Source organism: Ursus americanus, chromosome 3 (assembly GCF_024610735.1).
Source record: "Ursus americanus isolate L20-20 chromosome 3, mUrsAme1.1.p, whole genome shotgun sequence".
Classification (NCBI taxonomy): domain Eukaryota; kingdom Metazoa; phylum Chordata; class Mammalia; order Carnivora; family Ursidae; genus Ursus; species Ursus americanus.
This window is the reverse complement of record NC_142129.1, coordinates 92,659,371-92,682,417: the sequence shown is the minus strand read 5'-3', so window position 1 is coordinate 92,682,417 and position 23,047 is coordinate 92,659,371. Positions and strand designations below refer to the sequence as shown.

General features: G+C 44.9%; 1 protein-coding gene across 1 annotated transcript in view; it reads right to left on the bottom strand.

The window, feature by feature from the left end:
• The window catches only part of HECW1 (HECT, C2 and WW domain containing E3 ubiquitin protein ligase 1), a 419,927-nt gene extending 400,388 nt beyond the window's left edge, over window positions 1–19,539 (bottom strand). Inside the window, exon 1 of the mRNA XM_045793669.2 lies at window positions 19,417–19,539. Within this exon, the coding sequence (XP_045649625.2) occupies window positions 19,417–19,539 (123 nt within the window). The remainder of the gene's footprint in view (window positions 1–19,416) is intronic.
• Window positions 19,540–23,047: the final 3,508 nt, after the last annotated feature.

The window sequence follows — 23,047 nt, the reverse complement described above, 5'->3', positions numbered from 1 at the left end:
ATGACATCTTACATTACCTTTCAAAGTCAGATGGCTATGATCCTGACGTTTATAGCTGGACAAAAAGGAGGTCTATTTATTGCCATTCTTTAGAGGAATATAGGCACTTGAGTGATGTAAAAGAAGTTACACAGAAATCCAATGAAATGATTTCCAAATATATAAAGATCCTATCCAATTTCTTAACGACTGAGACACCCAGGCACCCCTAAGATCGTATCCAATTTCTAATGGTCATTTTTTTTTTAAAAAAAGTATTGGTCAGAACAATCTGACAAATGGATTTGAGCTGGTCTTTGAGAAGGGGTAGAATTTAAACTGGGGATAAAGAATGCAGAAAGCATTCCAAGCAGATAAAAAACAACATAAATATGATTTTAAGAGCTGAGGAGGAGCACTGAATGGGTGTGCGAGATCCGCTAATGAGCTGAGTATCTGTCTTCGACAGCAGTGGGAATCAATATGGGGCCGATGAATGTGGAATCCAGCTGCGGGATGTCTCTGAACCTGATACCACACATCAGAGGAAGCAGACAACAGTTTCTCAGCAAAGCGGCAGCATGACTGAGGTTCTGCTGAAAGAACATGAAACCGGAATTGAGATGCTTGTTGAAAGGAAGGGGAGAAGAAAGCAGGCATGCTCGTCTGCTGATCAGTCACGAAGTAATTAAATCTTGCGCAAGAGTGGCAGCCATGAGAATGGAAATGGTGGAAGTGGAATTCTGGAACAACCTCAAAGGTATTGAGAAGGTGATACTTCTTGTGTCTGGCTGCTTAACTCCTGTATGTGCAGTTGGTCATGGGTAAGGTTGCGTTACTACAGGTCATAAGGGCTAGGAGAATTACAATGTCATTACCAAGACAAGTCATCAATTTGGCTTTATACGTATTCAACTTGAAATAATAAAAGGATTTCTCCAATGAAATGCCTTTAGATCTCAGTGGGCTCAGACTCAGGTCTAGAACATCCTGGGCTTGATTTGGCCACCACCAAAACAGGTGGGAGTCACCTTCCATTGAGGGTAATGCTCCCAAAGCAGAGGCCTGGGGATTGATAATGGCGATCGATCTTTTCAGCTCCCTGGAAGAAATCTCTCTTAGCTGCAGTGTGGGTGGGCTGGATCGCAAAACTGTGATCTGCTCAGGGGGTAACTTTGCAGAAAGCAAGAGGCGGGGCACACCACCAGATTTCAGAAAGGAAGCAAGAGCCACACCCCCTCCAGAAAATGCGCCTGGCTCTTGCAGCACTCTGGAGGAACTGCTTCCACAGGTTACCTGTCTGTATAGAGATGAGAGTGCCTCCCTATATTTCAACCCCACCGAGGAGGGGGCATTATGCAGGGGTGGACTGCAATCAGCCTCCCTTGGGAATGGGAGAGGAAGAGTCTTACAAGTTCATCCTCTTGTATTGTGATCCAGGAGCCAATTTCCATCTGGTGATCACAGAATCACATACAACAATTGGGAAGCTAGATAAACCCCAGCAGATAAATGCCAAGGAGGCATTAAAATCTGACTGCAGCTAGGTGTGTCACCTTGTCTCCAGTTAATCCGGGGACCCTCTGATTCTGGCAGAACACACACGGAACCCAGGAGAACAGACAGGAGACGATGGGCCCCTGGGACGCGTCAGCCTAGATGGTTTTACTGTCCAAAGGTGAATAAACTGAAGAGAAAAATGTGTAAAACACAGACAAGTGGGGATTCAGGGGAAAGCGTCCTTTGAGAGGTGGCATAGCAAATAGTAGAAAAGTCTGGACTGAATCTATTTTGCATTCCAAATAAATGTCATAAATGCACAGAAGGCCTTGTGAACCCACATGACAGGTGAGGTGAAAAAACTTAAGAAACAATTTCAGAAGACACTTAAATTCAGACCTCACAAGAGAAACTGGATGAAATGTAAGTTGAAATAAAAAAAAGATATGGCTCAAATTGAGGACTAGATCAAGAAGAATTAAAAGCAATAACAGAAATAAAGTCTGCTTTGGAGTGGAATTCAAATTAGAGGTGTCGAAAAGCAATAAAAAGTCCTCTAGGGGCGCCTGGGTGGCACAGCGGTTAAGCGTCTGCCTTCGGTTCAGGGCGTGATCCCGGCGTTATGGGATCGAGCCCCACATCAGGCTCTTCCGCTATGAGCCTGCTTCTTCCTCTCCCACTCCCCCTGCTGTGTTCCCTCTCTCACTGGCTGTCTCTATCTCTGTCAAATAAATAAATAAAATCTTTAAAAAAAAAAAAAGTCCTCTAAGAACACAAAAGAAAGGGTCAAAGGACAAAGCCATGTGTGAGAAGATGGTAAATGTAGACAGTTCACTTTTATGAAACAGGCATTTGTTTTATCAGAGAGAGATCTGGTTCAAAGACGCTGATCGAAACAAAACAAGTCATCAATGGTGGCTTAGCCGCGAGACAAGTTTGCTTTCTCTCCTGTGACAAGAAGTCCAAAGAGGACATTTCTGGGCTGGTAGGGCAGCTACCCTATCAGGGACCTGAACTTATTTTTAGGCCTTCTTCCACCAGCTTTAGTGTGTGGCTTTCTTCTCCACCTCACAAGATGGCTGCTGGCACTCCAGCCACCCTGACGACAGTCCAGATTAAACATGGAGGAACAGTAAGAGCAAATGTGGCATGTCAGATGAGACAGCCCCCCTTAAAGAGGTTTCCCAGAAGTCCCACCCAGTGACTTAGACATACATCTCACTGGACTCACATATGTCCTGTGATTACCTCTACATGCAAGGAAGATTGGAAAATAGAGCTTCTAAAATGGGACCATTCCAAAATTAAGTCAGAGTTTATAAGTAAAAAAGAGAGAGGAGATACTGGCAGATAAATAGCCTATAACAAAACTCCTGAGATAAATACAATGACAAAGGAGCAGGACCGATACACACAAATATAACAGGTGACGATTTTCCTGTGCTGCATATGCAAATAAAGAGTTTGTCATGTTTCTAGTAAGGTCCAATAAAAACAACAATAGCAACAAAAGCCTATGTACCTAGGTATCTTGGTAAAATGCTCAAATTCCACATAGAGTTTCTACAAAGAATTTAAATTTAGGCTCTCCTCAGACTTCTCCATGATTCTCAAAGACAGGGGATCATAAAATACTACAGCAAGAGTCTTGGGGAAAGAGATATTACACGAACATGATAATCACAGTCAAAACACTGCTTATAAAAGTAAGAGGAAAAATTCCCCATACGGTGAAAGCATCAAAAAATAATCCCATAAAAACTTAATGAAACATAGATTTTCCACCCAAATCTATGAATGAGAAACGCATTACACTCATATTTAAGAATAAATTTAGGGGCGCCTGGATGGCTCAGTTGTTGAGCGTCTGCCTTCGGCTCAGGGCGTGATCCTGGCGTTCTGGGATCGAGCCCCACATCAGGCTCCTCCGCTATGAGGCTGCTTCTTCCTCTCCCACTCCCCCTGCTTGTGTTCCCTCTCTCGCTGGCTGTCTCTCTCTGTGTCAAATAAATAAATAAAATCTTAAAAAAAAAAAAAAGAATAAATTTAGTCTTAAAATTTACGAATGGGAAACCTGTGCTGTAAAAGACCACAGTCTGGGTAAATGTGAATCTGTTAGAGACGTCTAGTAGCCAACTGCATTTTCCAAAGGCCGACACAGTGGCACCTTCTCTCCTACATGTGACAACGTATGGCTTGGTGTTGAGAAAATCCTGCATCCAAATCTGGGCTCAGCAGGAAAGGATGACTGGTGTAGAATTACTAACATCACAAGGTGGAAATAAATAAAATTAGCTTTTTATCCAAGACAGCATAAAGAGAATAGCAAAAGAGACTCACAAAGAAGGAATTATTAAAAATGGACACATCGGTCTTTGGGGAGTAATGCAGGTGGGCGGAAAGGGACAACTTCTAGTTTCCATTTTATATTTTTTGAAAATTTTTTTGGTTTTGCTATATGCTTCTATATTACTCTTATGATTAAAGAAAACTAGTAATTAATTATTTAAAGAAAATGTATGCAACAGAAAAAAATTAGACACATCAATAACAACATTAGATATAAGAGTGATAAAGTAAATATTAGTTCTAGTTCTTGGGTTAAAAAGTAAAATAAAATAACAAATTTCTAACCAATCTTATTTTGAAAAGGAAGGGAGGAACAGAAGGAGACAGGGAAAGAGGGAATCAAGGGAGGGAAAATATGAAATAAAAAAAAGTAAGACCACAGTTTAGGATGCAATTAAAAATTTACCAAAAAAAAAAGTTCAGTAATTTCAATTTAGGCAAACAGATAACTTTCTAGGAAAAGAATTTGTCTCAAGTACAAGTAGAAACTCTAAATAGACCAATAGCCATGAGATTAATGAGTTAATTTATCATATTGCCTGAAAAAGGCATAAAGCCCAAGGAGATTTTCCAAGTAAATCCTGTCTGAATTCCAGGGAATAATAATCCTACATCACATTCATTTTGGGGAGGATGAAAACAACAGTTTCCTAATTCATTTTTGCAAATTTCAAATATATAGCATAATAAAAATATAGACTAATCTCATTCCTTCATTTATACAGAGTTATATGTAAGTACATTTATATATAGTTTATATTTAGCTTTAAATAAAGATATTATTACATGTATATATATAAAACTAAGCATACCAGATCAACACAGAATTAAAAAAATAATAACGCTCAGGTTGGGTGAATTTGAAGACAATACAAATAGTTAGCTATTAGGAAATATAGTAATGTAGTGGATCATTTCATTAGGTCAAAGGAGAAAACGCACTGGTTAAACATTGTAAATTCCCCCAAATTCTGTCTTTACAACATGATTAAAACACATGTACTCTAGGAATAGAGTAACACTAACTTCTTTTTTTAACTGAAATAAACAGCCTATACCATTTAATAGTGAAAAACTGAATCCATTTTAATTAAGGACAAGAATAAGATAAGACCTCCTCTTACCATTTTTACTCAATACAGCTCTGGTTTTAGCCGAGGTTATGAACACCTCCCACTCCAATGGGAGAGAATGAAGGGAGGGAGGAGGGAGGACTGGATGGAAGGAGGGAGAGGGAAGAAGGGAGGAAGGAGGAAAGAGGGGAAGGAAATTACAAAGAAATCTAAGCATTCAATTTCTTGTGCTAGAAATAGCATAAAAGGCTCCCACTGGCCAAAATTGGGTTAATTTGAGCATTAAAAAATGACTATAATTGACTGGATCACACAGAGTAAATAAAAATTTATGGGAACGCAGTGATTCCTTTCTTCCCCAAAGAAGAGAACAGAAGAAAGAGAAAGCTCTTTTTCACAGAAGAATGACAACTAATAAATGTAGAAGGAATTATATCATGGGAAAGTCAGCAATTTGCACCCCCCAATGTAATGATGGATCCAGGGAAAGATTCATGGGATGATAAAAAAATTAAGTGCAAGGTTATGGGAAAATAGGAATTTGTCCCTATTACGGTGAAGACACATCGTACCTTTTGATGATGACCTCTAAAGATCAATCACCACCTTAACCAATAGATCATCGTAAATAAAATTACAAGACACATTATAACCACACCATACATGACAGCGTTAATATCGATAATATATAAAGACTGCATACTAATTGGAAAGAGATCAAGCCCTTACCTAGGGAGAGGGTGTTGGCAAAACACGGGTACGGAGAATTTGCAGAATCAGAGCTTCACATCCCTTTGTCTTTTCACTGGCAGGTAGGAGAAAGAGCACTGGATGGGATTGCCTCTGTCTTCGTATCAGAACCCTGGCAACAGGCCCTTCTCTATATAGGGGTGTTTTTCCCACTATATAGTGCTCCCGGGCCCCCAGGCCCCCAGGCCCCCTTTCTGTTTTCCTGCCATTCTTAGCCTGAAGCTTCCCATCCTTGGTCACAAGAAGCTGGAAGAAGTGGAAAGGCAAAGATTTGTGACAGCTGAGCCTGTCCTTTTCTATCCAGAAAACATCTTTCCCAGAAATCACTGTCAGAGGAGTCACTTGGCCACAACTCCCTATAAAGAGTCAGCCTCCGGGATCCCTCCTCCGTTGACGAAAGAGCAAAAACAGAACGGCTAAATCATAGCACTCCGTCCGGAGCTCCCTCACGGAGCATCAGCGTATGGTATATGTTGTTACGACTTGCCCAAAAGCAACTCTTCAGCCTATTAGGAAACCACGATGTACTTTTAGGATTGATCTGTTCTGCTTTGGGGAGTCATTTCTGAGGAAATGATGAGACATTCAGTCAATGACTTGTATACACTGATATTCATCAAAGCAATATTTCCAAGATAGACCCTCCCTCACTACACCGATAAACAAAAAGGGTAAATCTAACTTCAGTGCCCAGTAACAGGTGAATGTCTGAACATGCGGGGCTGGGTGTCGGAGAGGCCAACTGTGTGAGCTGGTCAGGTCACAGAAACACTCTACACCTCAGTGTTCCCATCCGTAAAATGGACTTAGTAATATTTCCCATATGAGTTTAGAAGGATTAAATACAATTTTATATGTAAAGCATACAGCAAAGTACCACAATAAAAATCAATGCATAATTGACAGACACAAAGGCACGGAATATTATAGGGATTATTATACAGTCAATTAAAATAACACATATAACCATCAAAAACTGTATGACAAGAGAATGCGTCTGATACACTCTTGAACGCACATGAATGTGTAGTGATGGTGGGATTTCAGTATCATACATACGCCCAGAGGAAATGCATTAAGATAACAATGTCCTTACACCGGGGCCATTGCATTACAGGTGGTTGTTATTTTATTCTTTATACATGGTTTTGTTTCCAAGTTATCTGTCTGATAAAGTCAAGGGTCAGGAAACATTTTCTTAAAGGGCCAGTGAGTAAATATTTTAGGTTTGCCGGCCTCAGGGTCTCTGCACCACTACAGCCAGAAAGCAGTCACAGATCACATGCAAATTATGGGTGTGGCCATGTGCCAATAAACTACAAAAACAGGAGGCAGGCCCCTGCATAATGATAGATACATGTTGTATTTTAAAAATAAAATTTTTAAGGTGGTATAGCAAAAGTCAAGAAAAGAGGAGTTTTCCTAGGGGTGAGGAAGCCTTGCACAACGCTTTACAGACAAGAGAAAACAGCAATTAGAGAGGGAGACAAGAAGTAATCCCTTAGTGGAAGAAGGAATCAAGCCGATGGGGTTTTACCAAAAAAAAAAAAAAAAAGTGAGAACAAATTATACAGTTGACCCCTGAACAACAGCTTGTAACTGTGTGGGTCCGTTTATACGTGGATTTTTTTTTAATAGACACAGTACAGTACTGTCAAAGTATTTTCTCTTACAATTTTCCTATCATTTTCTTTTCTCTAGCTTACTTTATTATAAGAATACAGTATGTAATACATATACAAAATATGTGTTAATCGACTCTTTGTTCTCGGTAAGGCCTCTGGTCAATAGTAAGCTCTTAGTGCTTAAGTTTTTTGAAGCACCAAAAGTTATACTTGGATTTCAACTGCATGAACGGTTGGCGCCCCTCACCCCCATGCTGTTCAAAGGTCAACTGGATTCCCCCTGAAAGCTTTGGGCCCTTCTCCCACGGCACACTGAGGCAGTAGGAAGCTCACAGGATTATGGCAAAACCAGGTTACAGGGCAGCCTTACAGCTTATCGTGGAGGGGGTAATGGAAGGTGCAGGACCCCAGGCTTCTACCCAGCATCCCAACAAAGGGCCCTATGCCCCTGCTCAGGGGGACACTGGCACGCGGATGCCTCACTGCTCTCAAGGAATTCTGAGTAACAGAAAATACTTATGATTACTGAATCGAAATCCCCTGCCTGCTTCTTCTCATTCTGGACTCAGAGAAAGTCTCTGCCACATTTCAGATTTTAGTTATTTGAAGCCATGATCATGGTCCTTTCTTTCCATTCCAGAAATCCTCAAAGCACAGTTTTTCTAGAGCAAAAGTTGTAAGTTGGAGGCTTACAGTTACGCCTGGCCTGGCCCACGGAGTATTGCCATATCATCAAATTGAATAAGTGAAAAAAAAGATCTGAAAAAATGAAAATTCTCTTACCTATTCAGGCTTTTGGTTTTCTTAGAGAAATGGAAAGAACTAGCAACACATTCACACGTGTCAGCAATTGGCTTGAAACTAAGTAGCCAGCAGCACAGGCCCTGGCTCACAGTCCCCTGCCTGCAACTGTTCCCCCTCCCCCAACCCTGAAACCCATTATTTGCCTGGACTCCAAGGATGTACAAGTTTCCTGCTCAGCCCTAAAAGGAGCTAGCAAAGTGCTGCAAAGCGTCATGCCTGGAGCCCAGAGACAGCTTCTCATCCGAGGTCTCACAAATGCAGGGGCTGTGACCCTGGGAGATGGCTGCCTCACTGTGGGGAACGTGAGAGGGTTAAGTGGGACATGGCTGAGGTGCCTTCCCCAACCAGCATTCTATGAATCTATAAATGGCCTAGCTAATTTTCAAACCTCACTGAGCTCATTGCCTGAAAAATACCGGAAGTCATGAGTTCCACCTGCTAATGGCACTTGGAAAAAATAGATTTGAAAAATAAAATATCTGGATCCCTCAAAAGCCCTCTGCAAATTCATACCAAGATGTGCTAAATGTAAAAACAAAGCCATTCACTCTACTTTGCCTCTGCAATGAAATTTCAAAGGCAAGACTTCTTACAATTAAGAAAAAAATCCTATCACAAAGTTTAATGTTTTTATAAAAATAGTCCGTCGATTACATTATTCAATCGAGACCAGTGAACACTTGAAAAAGGGAGGGGTCACGACCCCAGAATGACCTTTCCTTCCCTTGAAGTGTGACACCCCTGACCCTAATTCCTACCCTCCCCTACTACACCCACAGTTTGGGCTTAGATTTGTTTCATTTCTCTTGCCATAACCCCTCACCTCTCTCTAGATAGCTGAAATGGTTCCTTCAATACTTTCTCTAGAAACTAAAACATACCTTAAGTTAGCATGATAAATGTCATTTAACCCAGAGCAGGAGGCAGACCTCTGGGGAGGAGAATCTGGCCTTCTTCTGTCTTCTTGCCTCCCTTCCCCACTCACAGCAGCCTGAGGTGTCCAGTGTGGTCTCCATCACAGGCCTCGACCACTTGCTAACAATGTGCCCCAAACCAGGCCATTCACTTCACCTGGTCCTGGAAGCCTAGGGTCCTGAGCGGGTGGCCAGTCTGAGCTACAGAACAGCCCTTGGCACAGCGGTTCACTGAAGTCTATATAAAATATTTAGATAAAAAAGCACTTCCTGCTCCAGAAGATTCTCTGGATCACTGGGGAAAAATACCATTAGTGGCAAAGTTCTGAGTCATGAGGAAACACGATTCTATAACAGTGGGCTCTCCAGTAACAGACCCAGTGCTTTGGCCCTAAGGTGCCTAAGATCAATGACAGGAGAATTAGATTTGGTAAAATTAAGTTTAACTGAAGAACAGCACAATGATTTCTAAATCCCTGACCAGGGTGATGTTCTGTTTAATGACCAGACTGTAGGTATATATACTCTCAGAAGCAAGATCGTACACTTGAGGGCCTCACTCTCAGCTCTGTGAAGACAAGAACTGTGGTTGCGTATCCATTCACCAGGGTAACCTAACCCCCAGCCCAGTGTCTGGTATACAATAGATGCTCCGTGAGCAGTGTGAAAATAAAACAATCACCCTTGGAGCTCCTGGTTCAGTCACGGGAATGTAGAACTCTTAATCTCAGGGTTGTGAGTTCCAGCTCTACAGTGGGTGTAAAGACTCATTAAAAATTAAAAATCTTAAAAAAACGATCCCTCTTAAAAGACACAACTTTTTCAATTTGTTTTCTCAACTTAAATGTTTCTCCACTGCAGGGATTTTATTCTGCTGTACTTTTTGCACATTTTTGCCTTAAACTTCAAGTCGTTTTTTGTCTAGACGTTAAAATGCCGCACACTAACATAAATACTTGTCATAGAATAGAAACTCAAGAAATGTCTTCTAGGTGAATAAAACATTTGAAAATCACTTGAAAATAATTAACCAGAATTTTAAAAGATTATGTACATGTACTTATATATTATATATGTATTTCTATATTATCTGTACAGAGATATGTGTGTATACTTACACACACTGCATTTTTATTTAGTTTGTAATCCAATAGTCCCCAGGTCAAATTTTTCATTAGAAGCTTAAAGCCGTTTCAGTAAAGATAGAGGGATATTTCTCCTGTCTCTTGGGAAAAAAGCTGAAAATATCCATTAGTGACTTTCAACTACTTTCCCAAGGATGTCACACCAGGATCTGAGTGTATATTTCCAAGACGGATACATTTTACTTGCTTGCAACAGAAGGATAGAGAATGTTTGCAAAGTTCGTGTGAGCTCATCAACAATTGCGCTAGCTTGCCACTCAGAGTTGTCCTGAAGATGGTGAACAGCACGATCAATAAAATTCCCGGGTGAAATTGAACCAGGTGACTTCATGGTGAATTGATATGCCACCAGAGAGGTTCTAAGAAACACTGATCACCTCATTCTTTCAAGAAGACACCAGATTTAAGCAAAGTCCCCTAGCATGGCCCTCCAGAGCCAAGGGGCCAGATCTGCTCAGGCATTTCCAAAAATGAATGCACCAGGGGCGCCTGGGTGGCACAGCGGTTAAGCGTCTGCCTTCGGCTCAGGGCGTGATCCCGGCGTTCTGGGATCGAGCCCCACATCAGGCTCCTCCGCTAGGAGCCTGCTTCTTCCTCTCCCACTCCCCCTGCTTGTGTTCCCTCTCTCGTTGGCTGATTCTATCTCTGTCGAATAAATAAATAAAATCTTAAAAAAAAAAAAAATGAATGCACCACGCAAGCAGCATGGGAACATGTTTCCTATTGCCTGGGCTCTGAGTCCTTTGAAATTCTGCAGTTTCTTCTCTATTGCTTCTTTCAGACGATCTAAAAAGTCAGCTTTCTTCTGAAGAAGGAAGTCACTCAGATATTGGTAAGAAAAAAATACTGTGAGCATCCCTTTGGGAAACGTTATTAGGCATTCTTCCATTCATGGTTGGGCTGGACAGCAGGGAGAAGACAGGTCCCATGCCTTACTACTGCGTGATCTTGGGAAAATCTCTCTAGTCCCCAGGCTTGCTTATTGATATACAAGGATATTAAAAATTTAAGATTTGGTCCAACTATAACCTGCATTCAGTCTTTAAATAGTGCGTTCTGTTCCTGGGCACTATTCTTGGCACTTAGGAAAATCAATGAAGAAAGCAGGACAGAAATTCCTGTCCTTGCCGAGTTCACCTCTTCCAATTTTCCACTTAGCGTTATGATATGCATTTCGGATGCAGACACAGTGCAAAATGCCATTCTAGAAGCAATAAAATACACACCTTCTCAACTCTGGCTGTTCCTTGGGGCACTCATTCATTTAACATTCGAGACACACTTGCAATGGCAGATACCAGGACAAGTATTTTCAGGATACTAAGATAAATGTGACACAGTCCTTAACCTTGGGGACCCTGTCATTTAGTAGGGAGGCTGAAAGGCGGGAGTTAATAGCGAGCATACAGTGATCCCTATCACATGGGAAGTCAGGGCACAGAGAATCCTATCAACCAGGAAACTTAGGACGTGAAGAGTTAAGCTAGATCTTAAAAATGAGTAAACGTATAGAGGGCTAGGGAAACTAAGAGTAAAACACAGTGGAAGAAAGAAAGTACATAATTAGAGAAAATGCAGAGCATGTTTGGAGAAATGAAAAGAAGGTCCACTTAGCAGCAGCAGAGATCAACGGGACATCCTGGGACATGGCCGGCCACCACCCACAGACCTGCAAGGCCAGCCTGGGAAGTGGGCTCTTTATCGTGTAGACTTTGGTGGCTCTTGCTGGTTTTGAACACAGGAATGATATGCTCACATTCAAGACGACAAAAATCAGTGTGGAGCAGAGGAGACAGAGACCGGAGGGCAGAGAGTTTTATCTAGACCTAACAACAACACATAACTTATTCAAATTCAACAATAATGGAGTGATCAACTGGTACTTGCTGGGTGGTGAGGAGGAAGCAAAGACAAGCTCGAGCTTTAACTGTGGGAGAATGCCAGCCAGAATAAATAACACCGAGATTGAGTACCAACAAAATGCCCAGGCAGTAATGAGGAGCCCAACCCTCACCTTGTGGAGTGGGAGAAATCATTTATGGAAAAGAAAAAAAGAGTGTTCTTGGAGGATCCAGGGACCTGACACTACCATCCAAACTCTAACTCATCAGATTCTTGAAAGGTTTTATTTCATGTCCAGACACATGAAAAAATGCTCAACATCACTCGGCATCAGGGAAATATAAATCAAAACCACAATGAGATACCACTTCACACCAGTCCGAATGGCTACGGACAGATGTTGGCGAGGATGTGGAGGAAGGAGAACCCTTTTACACTGCTGGTGGGACTGCAAGCTGGTACAGCCACTCTGGAAAACAGTGTGGAGGTTCCTTAAAAATAGAGCTACCCTACGATCCCACAGTTTCACTACTAGGTATTTCCCCAAAGGATACAAACATAGTGATTGGAAGAGGCACCCGCACCCCAATGTTTCTAGCAGCAACGTCCACAATTGCCAAACTGTGGAAAAAGCTGAGATATCCCTCAACAGATGAATGGATAGAGAAGATGTGGCTCATAGATACAGTGGAATATTACTCAACCATAAAAAATGAAATCTTACCATTTGCAACGATGCGGCTGGAGCTAGAGGGCATTACGCTAAGTGAAATAAGTCAATCAGAGAAAGACAATTATCATATGATTTCGCTCGTATGTGGAATTTAAGAAACAAAACATAGGGGAAGGGAAGAAAAAATAAAATCGGATGAAATCAGAGAGGGAGACAAACCATAAGAGACTCTTTTTTTTTTTTTAAGATTTTATTTATTTATGTGATAGAGAGACAGCCAGCGAGAGAGGGAACACAGCAGGGGAGAGGGAGAGGAAGAAGCAGGCTCCCAGCCGAGGAGCCTGATGTGGGACTCGATCCCGGAACGCCGGGATCACGCCCTGAGCCGAAGGCAGACGCTTAATGACTGCACTACCCAGGTGCCCCAAGAGAGACTCTTAACTCTAGGAAACAAACTGAGGGTTGCTGGAGGGGATGTGGGTAGAGGGATGGGATAACTGGGTGATGGGCATTAAGGAGGGCACTTGATGTAATGAGCACTGGGTGTTATATACAACTGATGAATCACTGAACTCTGAAACTAATAATACACTATATGTTAATTAATTGAATTTAAATTAAATTAAATTAAAAAATAAAAGTGTGTGGCTATGTTCCAGGCACTGTTCCAGGCACTGAGCTAATAAACAAGCCCCTGCTTTAATGAGTTTACAAGTTAGAATGGGAGACAGACAACAGACACATAAGGAAGCAAATATATCACAAATCGAGTGGTGCTAAGTGATGTGAAGAAAAAGAAAGCAGGGAGATGGAAGAGAAGGCATGGGTGGTCAGGGAAAGCCTTTCTGAAGGCGTGATCTGTCATTAACGGAGGCGCAAGCTTGCAGACACCTGGGAGAAACCCCCCTCTCCCACACACACACCCCTTGCAGACACCTGGGAGAAACCCCCCTCTCCCGAACACACACCCCTTCCAAGTCAAGAGAACAGCATGGGAGATGAGCATGTGAGTGGCCATGGCTGAGGAGGAATAGGAGGCTGGGGACATGGGCCTGGTGAGGCAGGAGTGCGAGGCCCAGGTATGCAGAGCCTGTGGGCCAAACTGGAATTTTGGATTTCATATTGAGATGGATGGAACCATCGGAAGATTGTGGGCAAAGAAATAACAGAGATCTCCGACTGTTCTGTGTTGTATTTGCTGTATGCCAACACCTAAAATAATGCCTGACACATAGCAGACATTTTGTCAATATTTGGTGAACGAATGAATGATCATTTGGGCCGCCGTACAAAGAACAGATTGCAGATGGGCAGGGAATGCAGGAGACTGGCCGGGCATCCACGCAGAAGTTGAGAGATCATGGTGGCTGAGATAAAGCTGGTCCTGCTGGCCAGAGGGGGTGAGAGGAAGGGAGAACCGTCTGCAGAAAGCTAGATTAGATGAGAGACAGAAGTCCGGGGATCAAAGGCATTCAGCCTGACCAATAGGAAGATCAGAGGTGTCCCTTTACTCAGACGGAGAACTCTGAAGGGGAAGCAGCTTTGAGCAGTGAAAATTGGGGGTTGGGTTTTGCACCGACAAACTCAGATTGCATGGCATTCGGGGAGATGCTGGTGGTGGCATTCTAGGAGTGAGTCAGGACCACTGAGATAAACTTGAGATCAACGGCATGAAAACAGTGTTGAGACCAAAGGCAGGAATATAGGTAAGGAGAGATGGGAGAGCCAAGCCCTAGAGGATTCCATCATGTAGGGATAAAAAGTCAGGGGCCATCAAGAGAGCCGAACAAAGAGATCCAGGGACACAGCAGGAAGCCAGGCGAATCTGGTTGTCCTGGAAGCAAAGGGCTCAAGATGGAAAGTGGACCCCAGTGCATGACCAGCAGCCCTCAGATGGAGTGCTGACCTGGTCCTGGATGAGCGGAGACCACCAGTTACCATCATCCATCATGGGGACAGCGGGAGGAAAGGATGGGGACCAGAGCTTGGCTGGGTGCCCTGAGAGGTGGAAGAAGAGATGAAGCAGTCTTCAAATGAACCGACACTATTCTGGAAGAAGAGATGAAGCAGTCTTCAAATGAACCGACGCTATTCTGGTCTCAGGCTACACGGCCGGCCGGTATTTGTTTTATTTTATTAAACATCTTGTTAGTCTCAATCAAACATTACACAGTAAAATATGCTTTCACAGGCTTAGACAGGGAGAGTGAAGAAAGCCAGTGTAGACAACTTTGTCCAGGTGCGTTTTATAAGAGGGAACAGAACACTGCCCAACCGTGCGTGGTGCGGAGTCTGGGGAGGGATCCGTAAATGTCATATATCACAGCACATTTCTGCGCCAACAGTCTCTTCCCCTCAGCTCCTTTATACGCAGGTCTTATGCCTTGTCAGGGGCAGAAGTGACACTCAAAGCTACTTTTTTCTCAAATTCAAAAAGCTCATTTCCACAAAAATCACTTCGGCTCAAAATTGAGGGGAGAATTTTGTTAATTTAGTAGTCTTAAATTTTGATGGTAAAAGGAATGAAGAATAACAATAAAGAAAGAGAAGTCCTTCTAAGGGTAAAAATCTACTGATCATGTCCTGTGGTTTTCCAGCTGGTCAGTGTGCAGCGGGAAGGACCCTGGTGGATGGCTGCCGGGCTCCAGCGAGCAAGCAAGGTCTGATGTGCTCAACCCTAGTCTCCCCTTAGCCTGAATCTCTGAATTGCAGGACTGTGACTTCTGTTTCTCAAACCGCTGTGGCTGAAACCCCGAAAGCAAAAGCAGGGAACATCTGTGCAAGTTAAATGAGTGTCAATTTAAGGACAAAGTGATTGAATCACAATCGCTGGCCATGGATGTGAATTTTGGTCTTCTTTTTTTCCCTTCCACACACATGATATTTCCCTGACATCTGTTCAATACAAATAGATCTAGAAAGTGTGAAAGGGAAAATCTGCTCCACTAAATATATAAAAGGGACCCCGAGTGAAGTCTCCATGATGGCATTCGTCATCATGGGCACAGATGGCGTCCTTTTCCAGCCCCCCCCCCATCAGCTTAAGTTCCATGCACTGAATTCTCCCCAAAATATTGCAAGGCAAAAGGTGTTGGATAACACCAGAAGAGTCTGTCTGTACACCATATCCTTATTTATCAATCCTCTGAGTACATCAAGCTTTGGGCCAATAAATCAGGAAGAGCGTGGGTTCTCAACTAATAATTTGGACAGTGCACATCACCTGTTATGGGAATCCAGCTGTTTTTCTCTAGTGACCTGGGGGTGTAGTGGCGCTTGTGATACCTTGCCAATAAGCAGTGCCATGATTGTCATCCTGCACGGACTACTTATCATTTTCCCTATTGCGTCCATGTCACAGAACATAACAGCCACTTACCAAGAAATACCCACACACCCAAACATTATGGTGTAGGACATATAAAACACCTATATATTGCTTTGTTTCCTGAAGTGTTTAAGGAGGCTTTAAGACAAATGCCCAGTGGTCAGAAAGTCTGTGTTCAAGTCCAACAAAATCATCAGACGAGCTGGTCTGCCTCTAAGCCTCATTGTATATTAACTTGAGAAGCAGCGTTTATGAAGGAAGTAGAAAGGGTTCAGGCAGGTAGAAGGTTAGGAGGCTCTGACTCCTGCGTCTAGTGGGGCAGGGTATGGGTGGGTGGAAGCGCTACCAGCCCCCTATGAGTTATGGCTGCGACAGGAGGTCAGCCAAGCTCAAGAAGGGGCAGAAACACACAACAGTAAGTAAATAAGTAAATAAATAAGAGCCAAACAAGGGAGCAGAAGGAAATGGGAACATTGTTAGATGAATCCCAGGGAACACTTCGGACAGCCAGCGTTACTCAACTGTGAAACACACTCCATGGTGAGAGCAAAAACATTTTACTATAGGTCCTGGAACCTTGACTATCAAACCATAAACTTACAAATGTTGTACACAGGAATTGGGGAATGTCCACTTTTTCACCACTGCCCTCCTCACCGGGAACAGAAACGCCACAGATCTTTTCCTTTAATATAGTAAATCTAATTTTACAAAGAAGAAAGAACTTTTATAGCTACTTACAGACAATAGTGTTAACAGAGGGCCCAAAGTCATTATTAGATAACCCAGAGGCTAACACACATAGCCTTAAGTATTTTTAGTATATATACTGCCAAGTTAAATTTCTAAATAAATGTAAATATTAATATAATTATAATGAATACTAATCTTTTTCTTCCTCTAATTCACTCAATTGAATAAACCAACCAAAACCAACAAAATCCCAGAATCATGGCGTTAGACATGACCTTTGGGGTTACCTGGTTCAACTCCTTACTTTTAAAGAAGAGGAAACTAGACCTCAGAGAGGAGAAGTGATTTTAAAAAAAGTCATGCGGAACATTCCACACTGTTTTCTCTAAAAGTCCATGAATGTCAAGCATGCCTTACAGTAGGGCACAGGGGTTGGAACTTTCTGGTTTCCTGATGGTAACCTGTCTTGCTTTTCAGGTTGAAAAAGTAAGGTGGTGATGGGATGGAAACAAGGGGTCTCTCTGTAAGTCACACCTGTTGGCATAGAAATCCACCTTCGAGGAGATTCAGTCAGGGGGGGCTCGCCCAGCCATGACAGTTGTCTCGGGTCTAGCTGCTGGCTCATTTCAGAGGCACAGCTCACAGTGGTTAAATGTGATTCGAACAAACAACTGTCAGTCAGGGACATTCCCTGGACAAGCGCATCATCCGAGTGAGCTGTGGGTGGTGGAACCAGCCTTGGAGAGGAAGTGGCAAAGGGGGCTCACTCTCACTGTCTAATTGCTGGTTGGAGTGCTGGGAGCTAATTCCCTTCTAGGGCCACAGCAAGACAGAACCAGGCAGCTATCAGATCAATTTTATCAAAGGATAATCCAGGTTTTTCAAGTAAGAAGAACCCAAGCATGCAGTATCTGGACTTGCAATCTACCTGATTTCTCACTGAGAGTAGGGGGAACCCTTCTCTGGGGCGGGGGGGGGGGGGGGGGGGCGGCGGGGAAGGCCCGGATTTGAGTCCTGGCTCACCTGTTCCCTCAGAGGCTTACATAACCCTCTGATCTGCCCATCTGACTCACAAAGGGAAGAATTCCCACCTACCTCCTGCCTAAATGAGTAGAGGGCATTTCTATGCCCTGAAATGCACTCAATCAACATTCCTGAGAACATACCCCCGTCCAGGGCAAAGTGCAACGTGCTGGAGAGATGAGAGATGAATTGAACAATATCCTTGTCCTCAAAGTAGCACGTTCAAGAGGAGGGGGCTGTGGCCCTTTCACACCTCATGTAAGTGCAATATAAGAGGGGACTTAGCCGTATGAAGGAGAAGGCTATGGAAACAAGAGAGGGAGTGATTCATTGTGCCTGGCAGGTATGCTTAGTCCAGGATGTTATTTTAATTGTAACTTTAAAACAAATGAGCACACTACAGTGGAAAATGGAGTAGATAAGCATAAATCAATGACCAAATACCTCAACCATTCCCAAACCGTAAAAATTACTACAAGCACATGAAAACACTTTGCTTGCCTGTCTAGAGTAATTGTTGCCTCATTTCTATAACGAGCATCAGTGCCAGCAAGTTCTGTGAACAATATCAAATTTTACCAGGGAAAGTAAGTCAGACGCTATTGACAATTGCCAATTAAACAGCTACTTAGAATCTTTCATTAAAAACAAACACACAAAAAATCAATCATTGGAAAGAAGCTATAGTGTCCATTACCAACAGAAGATGGGGCTGTAATAAATAACGAATCCACAAATAAGGAGAAAAATCTGTTCCCCAATATTCTTCTAGGTACCCCAGACCCTACCAAATCTTTTGCTCTAGTGAACAAAAACAAGCAAACAAAAATTGGACCTGTTTGAGTCATTGGCTAATTTCATTTAGAGGAAAATGCAGATACCAGGGTCAAAGCAAATTGCAAGGTGTAAAAATAAACCATAAATTCTATAATCGGTCCCTGGCTTGTTTGCATAATTTGGGCCCTAATTATCAGCCTTGTTAAACTGGGTAACTTTTCTTAACTCCTCCACCATTATCACACGATGCTAGAACTGGAAGGAACCACAGAAATCCACCCGTCCAACTTCCTCACTTTACTAATAAGGAGGGGTGATGGCAGAGGCTGGCCTTCCAGAATCCCATCTGTCCTTTTAGTACTTCCTATATTGATACTCATATCTGATGCAAGCATCACAGAAAGTAGAGCTTAAATGATCTTTTAAAACATCCGTCTTTAAAAGCCAGAAGGCGAAGGGAAGCAAATGATGGTACAGACACAAACCACAGGAGCTGCAGTACTGATGCATTCATCGGCTGTTGTTCCAGCTCAGAACGTGGTCTCCCTACCAAGTCAATAATGTCACAATCTAAACAAACTTAGGCAATTTGCCTTCCTGAAATAACTACCTGAGACAAAAAGAACTGTCATGCCACAGAGCCGTTAAACTGCACTAGACTGGGATTCCGGAATTAGTCAGAACACGGTTTATTAAATGAAACACTCTGAAGTTCAATTTGCCTGTAGGTCTAGGAACTAAAATAGTGCTACGTTTTTTCCAACGCCACATTCCGGAGGAGCTTGCAAACAGAGGGAAGGGGCGACAGGGAATTCTGCCACACTCTTCTGCTCCACCAGACAGGCACACACATTCATACCAGGGTAGGCATTTGGGCTCTAATCCCTTCTTAGTGGAAAACACACATTTTCAAAATGAATCCCCGATCTAGAACGAATTACCGTAATAGCCACAGCCGGAGCGAGTCCGCTGATGAGAAACGCAGATCTGGCCACCTGCTTTGAGACGCCTTGGACCACGACACTGCCTGGGTCTTTAAAGTCTGGCCTTCTCAGGTAGGGCATCTGCCCTCCTAAATCGCGTTTAAATCCCAGGAAAAGAGAGAAGATGCCTCCCTTAGTCTTTGAACTACGCTGCTCCTCCTGTATCCATTTCTGCTGAACACAGCCTTGTTAGCTTTTCAAAGAGAAAACATAAAAACAAGGAGAGAATTGCACCACTGCAGATCCCAAGAGAAGTAAGCACAAAACTATAGCAACGTCAAAGAGCTTCAGCAACTAGGAAAATCCCCACATGCTATCTGGTGTCAGCTCAATGCAGACTGGGGCGCTCTGTGCCCGGAACCACAGGAAGCCGGGCATCTCTGCAGCCTGTGTCCCTGCCAGCTCCCCCCCCCCCCCCACACGCGCTCACATTGGGCAGGGAAGTTATGGTCTCTGTGTGCAAGACAGAGAGACAGACCACGCACCCACACTCCGCAAATCCGCCAAGTGGCCGGGACGTCAAACGGCAGAGCAATCACAAGGCACGGGGGGGTGGGGGGGGGGATGGAGGGACCACATTGTTTGAGCCCTCGGATTTTGCTGCATTGTCACCGCCCGAGAACGTAGGGGTAGAAGCAAGGCGCACCTCCAGCTAAACATGGACCGGACGCGTTTTTTTCCCGGTGGCTCCCTCCCCGCCGGCGTGCAGGTCGCAATACGGTAGGCGACAAGACGGGCTGCTCCCGCTAAAACTCAGGTGGCAGGCCCGGATGAGCGGTGCAGCCGGCGGGGGACAGGGAGGCGCTTGGAGAAGCACCCACACCCCGCATCCTTCCCGCCGGCCACCACCCAGGGGAGCACGGCCCCGACCTGCCACGCGCCCCGAGAGAGCACTAGCGAGCCGGTGCGGGGCTGCCGGCTCGCTCGGCCACCCACGGCAAGGCATGGGACACAATTGTCTGAAAGCGAGCCCGAGGCAAAGCCCAAATTCAGAGCCTTGGTTCACAAGGGGTGGGTGTGGGCTGGGAAGGGGGATTACGTAGGTCTCTCCGCCCCCTCCCCTGACACCTCCTCGCCACTGGGAGGGCGCCGGGGGGCGGGGGAGGCGCCACGAATCCGCTTGGGGGCTTCTTTGTTTCTCTCCGTACCCCGCAGGAGGACCCGGGGTGCCTGCAGTACCCTCGCCGGGGTCGCCAGCCGGGATGCCTGCCCGGCCCCGGGCGGCGGCGCGTCCCAGGCTGACAATTGAACCTCGCGGGAGAAGCGAGAGGGTGGGGAGGAGGGTGGATCCCGGGCCCTGGGGAGGGAGGGCGCTGCCGGGGCCTTGGGAGCGGCGGGGAAGCCGCCCAGAGAAGGGCGGGGGAAGGGGAGGCAGGCAGAGTCCCCGCACGGCGCTCGCTTACCTTGGCAGCCCCGGCCTGGGCACGGATCATGCTCCAGTCGGCGCGCGGGTTAGAGCCGGGGGGCGCACGTGCCCTGCATGGCGCGCCGGGCACCTGCCGGGGGACCGGGGCGCCCACCCGCTCTCGCCGCGCTCCGGGGGCTCGCGGCCAGCGGCAGCCAGCGCCAGGGCCCCGGCGAGGGGGAGCGCGCGGCTCGGCGAGTGTACGCGCGAGGATTGGGCCGGCTCGGTCAGAGACGCACCGTAGTCTGGCTCCCACAACGGCGCCTGATGCGCGGTAACGCAGCACACTTCATCGCTTTATCCTCCCGCCCGCATCCCCTCCCTCCCTGCCTGCTCCTCTGTGGGTACCAGACTTCCCGAACCAACCACAAGCCGGGTTTGCTCTCATTAGCGCTGCCCCGCCCTGCAGCCTCCGCGCACCCCCCGCCCCCGCCGTAAATATATATTGATTCTTGTTACCGCCGGCCCCATCCTTCCTACACCCAGCAGGCGTACTGGGCACATCCAGCAACAGCCCGGGCCCACCGGCCCTTTTGTGTCGGTGCAAACAGTATGTTCAGAAAGGAGCTGGTATAGACACCCTAGCAGGTACCCTATGACAGGTGTTCTTGGCCGCTGTCTTACACACTTTCCCCACCTACCCTATACACAGTTACGAACACTCACACACGTCTGGGCACTGTCCTGTGTCTGCACCGCAAACACACCAAACAAACACCGTAATTGCAAACGCAAAGGGTGAAAATACCCGCCCTTCCCCGAAAATCTATTGTTGGGCAAGACTAGCTTTCAAACCGGGTTTAATACTAAACTGCACGCAGTGTCAGAATGCTAGAACTGGAAGGAAGCAAAGAATAAACCCCTCCTTAGACAGCTAAGCAAGATGCACAGAGAACTGAAATGCTAGTCGCTGTTGGCTGCCGGCTTGCTCCATCTATGTAAATCTACGTGCATTTGGTCGGTATCTGGCCTGATGTGTTCACATAAGATGCAGTGGTTTTGAGCACTTAATCTCCATAAAGTCCATGAACTAACTGCATTCTTCAGAATGCTTATTTATTTCTTCCCATTCTCCTGCCCAGCATCCCCTGTATGAGACATTTTACACACCAGGAGAAATCTTCTTTCCCATGCCCCAAACTCAGTCTTCCCCTAGAATAAACAAAGGACTGGCCCTGACTCCAGAACTCCTCATTGAAGTCCGTGCACAGACTTCTCTAAACCAAGTCTTCGCCCCCAACACTGCAGGATGGGGTGCTTCTCAGTGACTCTCCTTTCACTGACCCAACTCTTGATTTCTCTCTCACCACCAGAAGTTTTCAGAAGTGGAAGCCCTGGAAGATGTGGAGGCAGCTTCACCAGCTCTACTCCTTTCTCCAAAAAGGCACACCTCATCCTCCCTTCCCTATCCTCATTCTCCTGGGGCTGGGGGTGCCCGGGACTCCTCTTTTCCTGACAGACACCTTCTTGCCTGACACTGTTAGATGTCCTCGTCAGATGAGCTCGAAGCTATCCCTCCAAGAAGAGACTAAAAGCAGGCCGCCCCAGGAAATAGGAACATCAGCTCTGTGAAGTTTGCGACCAGAGACTTGAACAAAAACAAAAACTCGGTCATAAACCAGCATCCATGGTTTCTAAGTTCTCACAATATCACCAAACCACAATAAAGGACATCGTTTACTTCAAATAATGATCGAGATGTTCACCTCTTTATTTTTAATGATGCAGTATCAACCTGGCTCAGGGAGAATTCTTCCTGTTCTCTCTTGTCATGGAGCTAACTTGACAAGTCCACATCTTTCATAATCCTGAAGTGTGCTTTATTTTCCTCTGGAGAGTTTCCTTTTTTATACTGAAAGCAAAAGACAAGAAAGCAGAAGCACACAAACTTTCACATTTTAACATGCTGAGTAGATAAACTCTTTATAAAGCAGCTTCTCCATGTTGGGGGCAATGGCAGCCCACGCACGCACTCACGCTTACTGTCCTCTGTGTTCTCCACACTCACACGGCCATGTTTATTCCTGACAGGCCCCCCTGCAGCCTGGGTAGCCTCATCCTGTTTTGCAGAGCAGAAAACCAAGGCTACATGGGTTCTATAACTGCCTTAAGGTCTCACGGTCAGCAGAAGACCTCAAATCTAGAATTAACTGGCTTTGGCTACCTGAACCTTAAAGCGAGGCC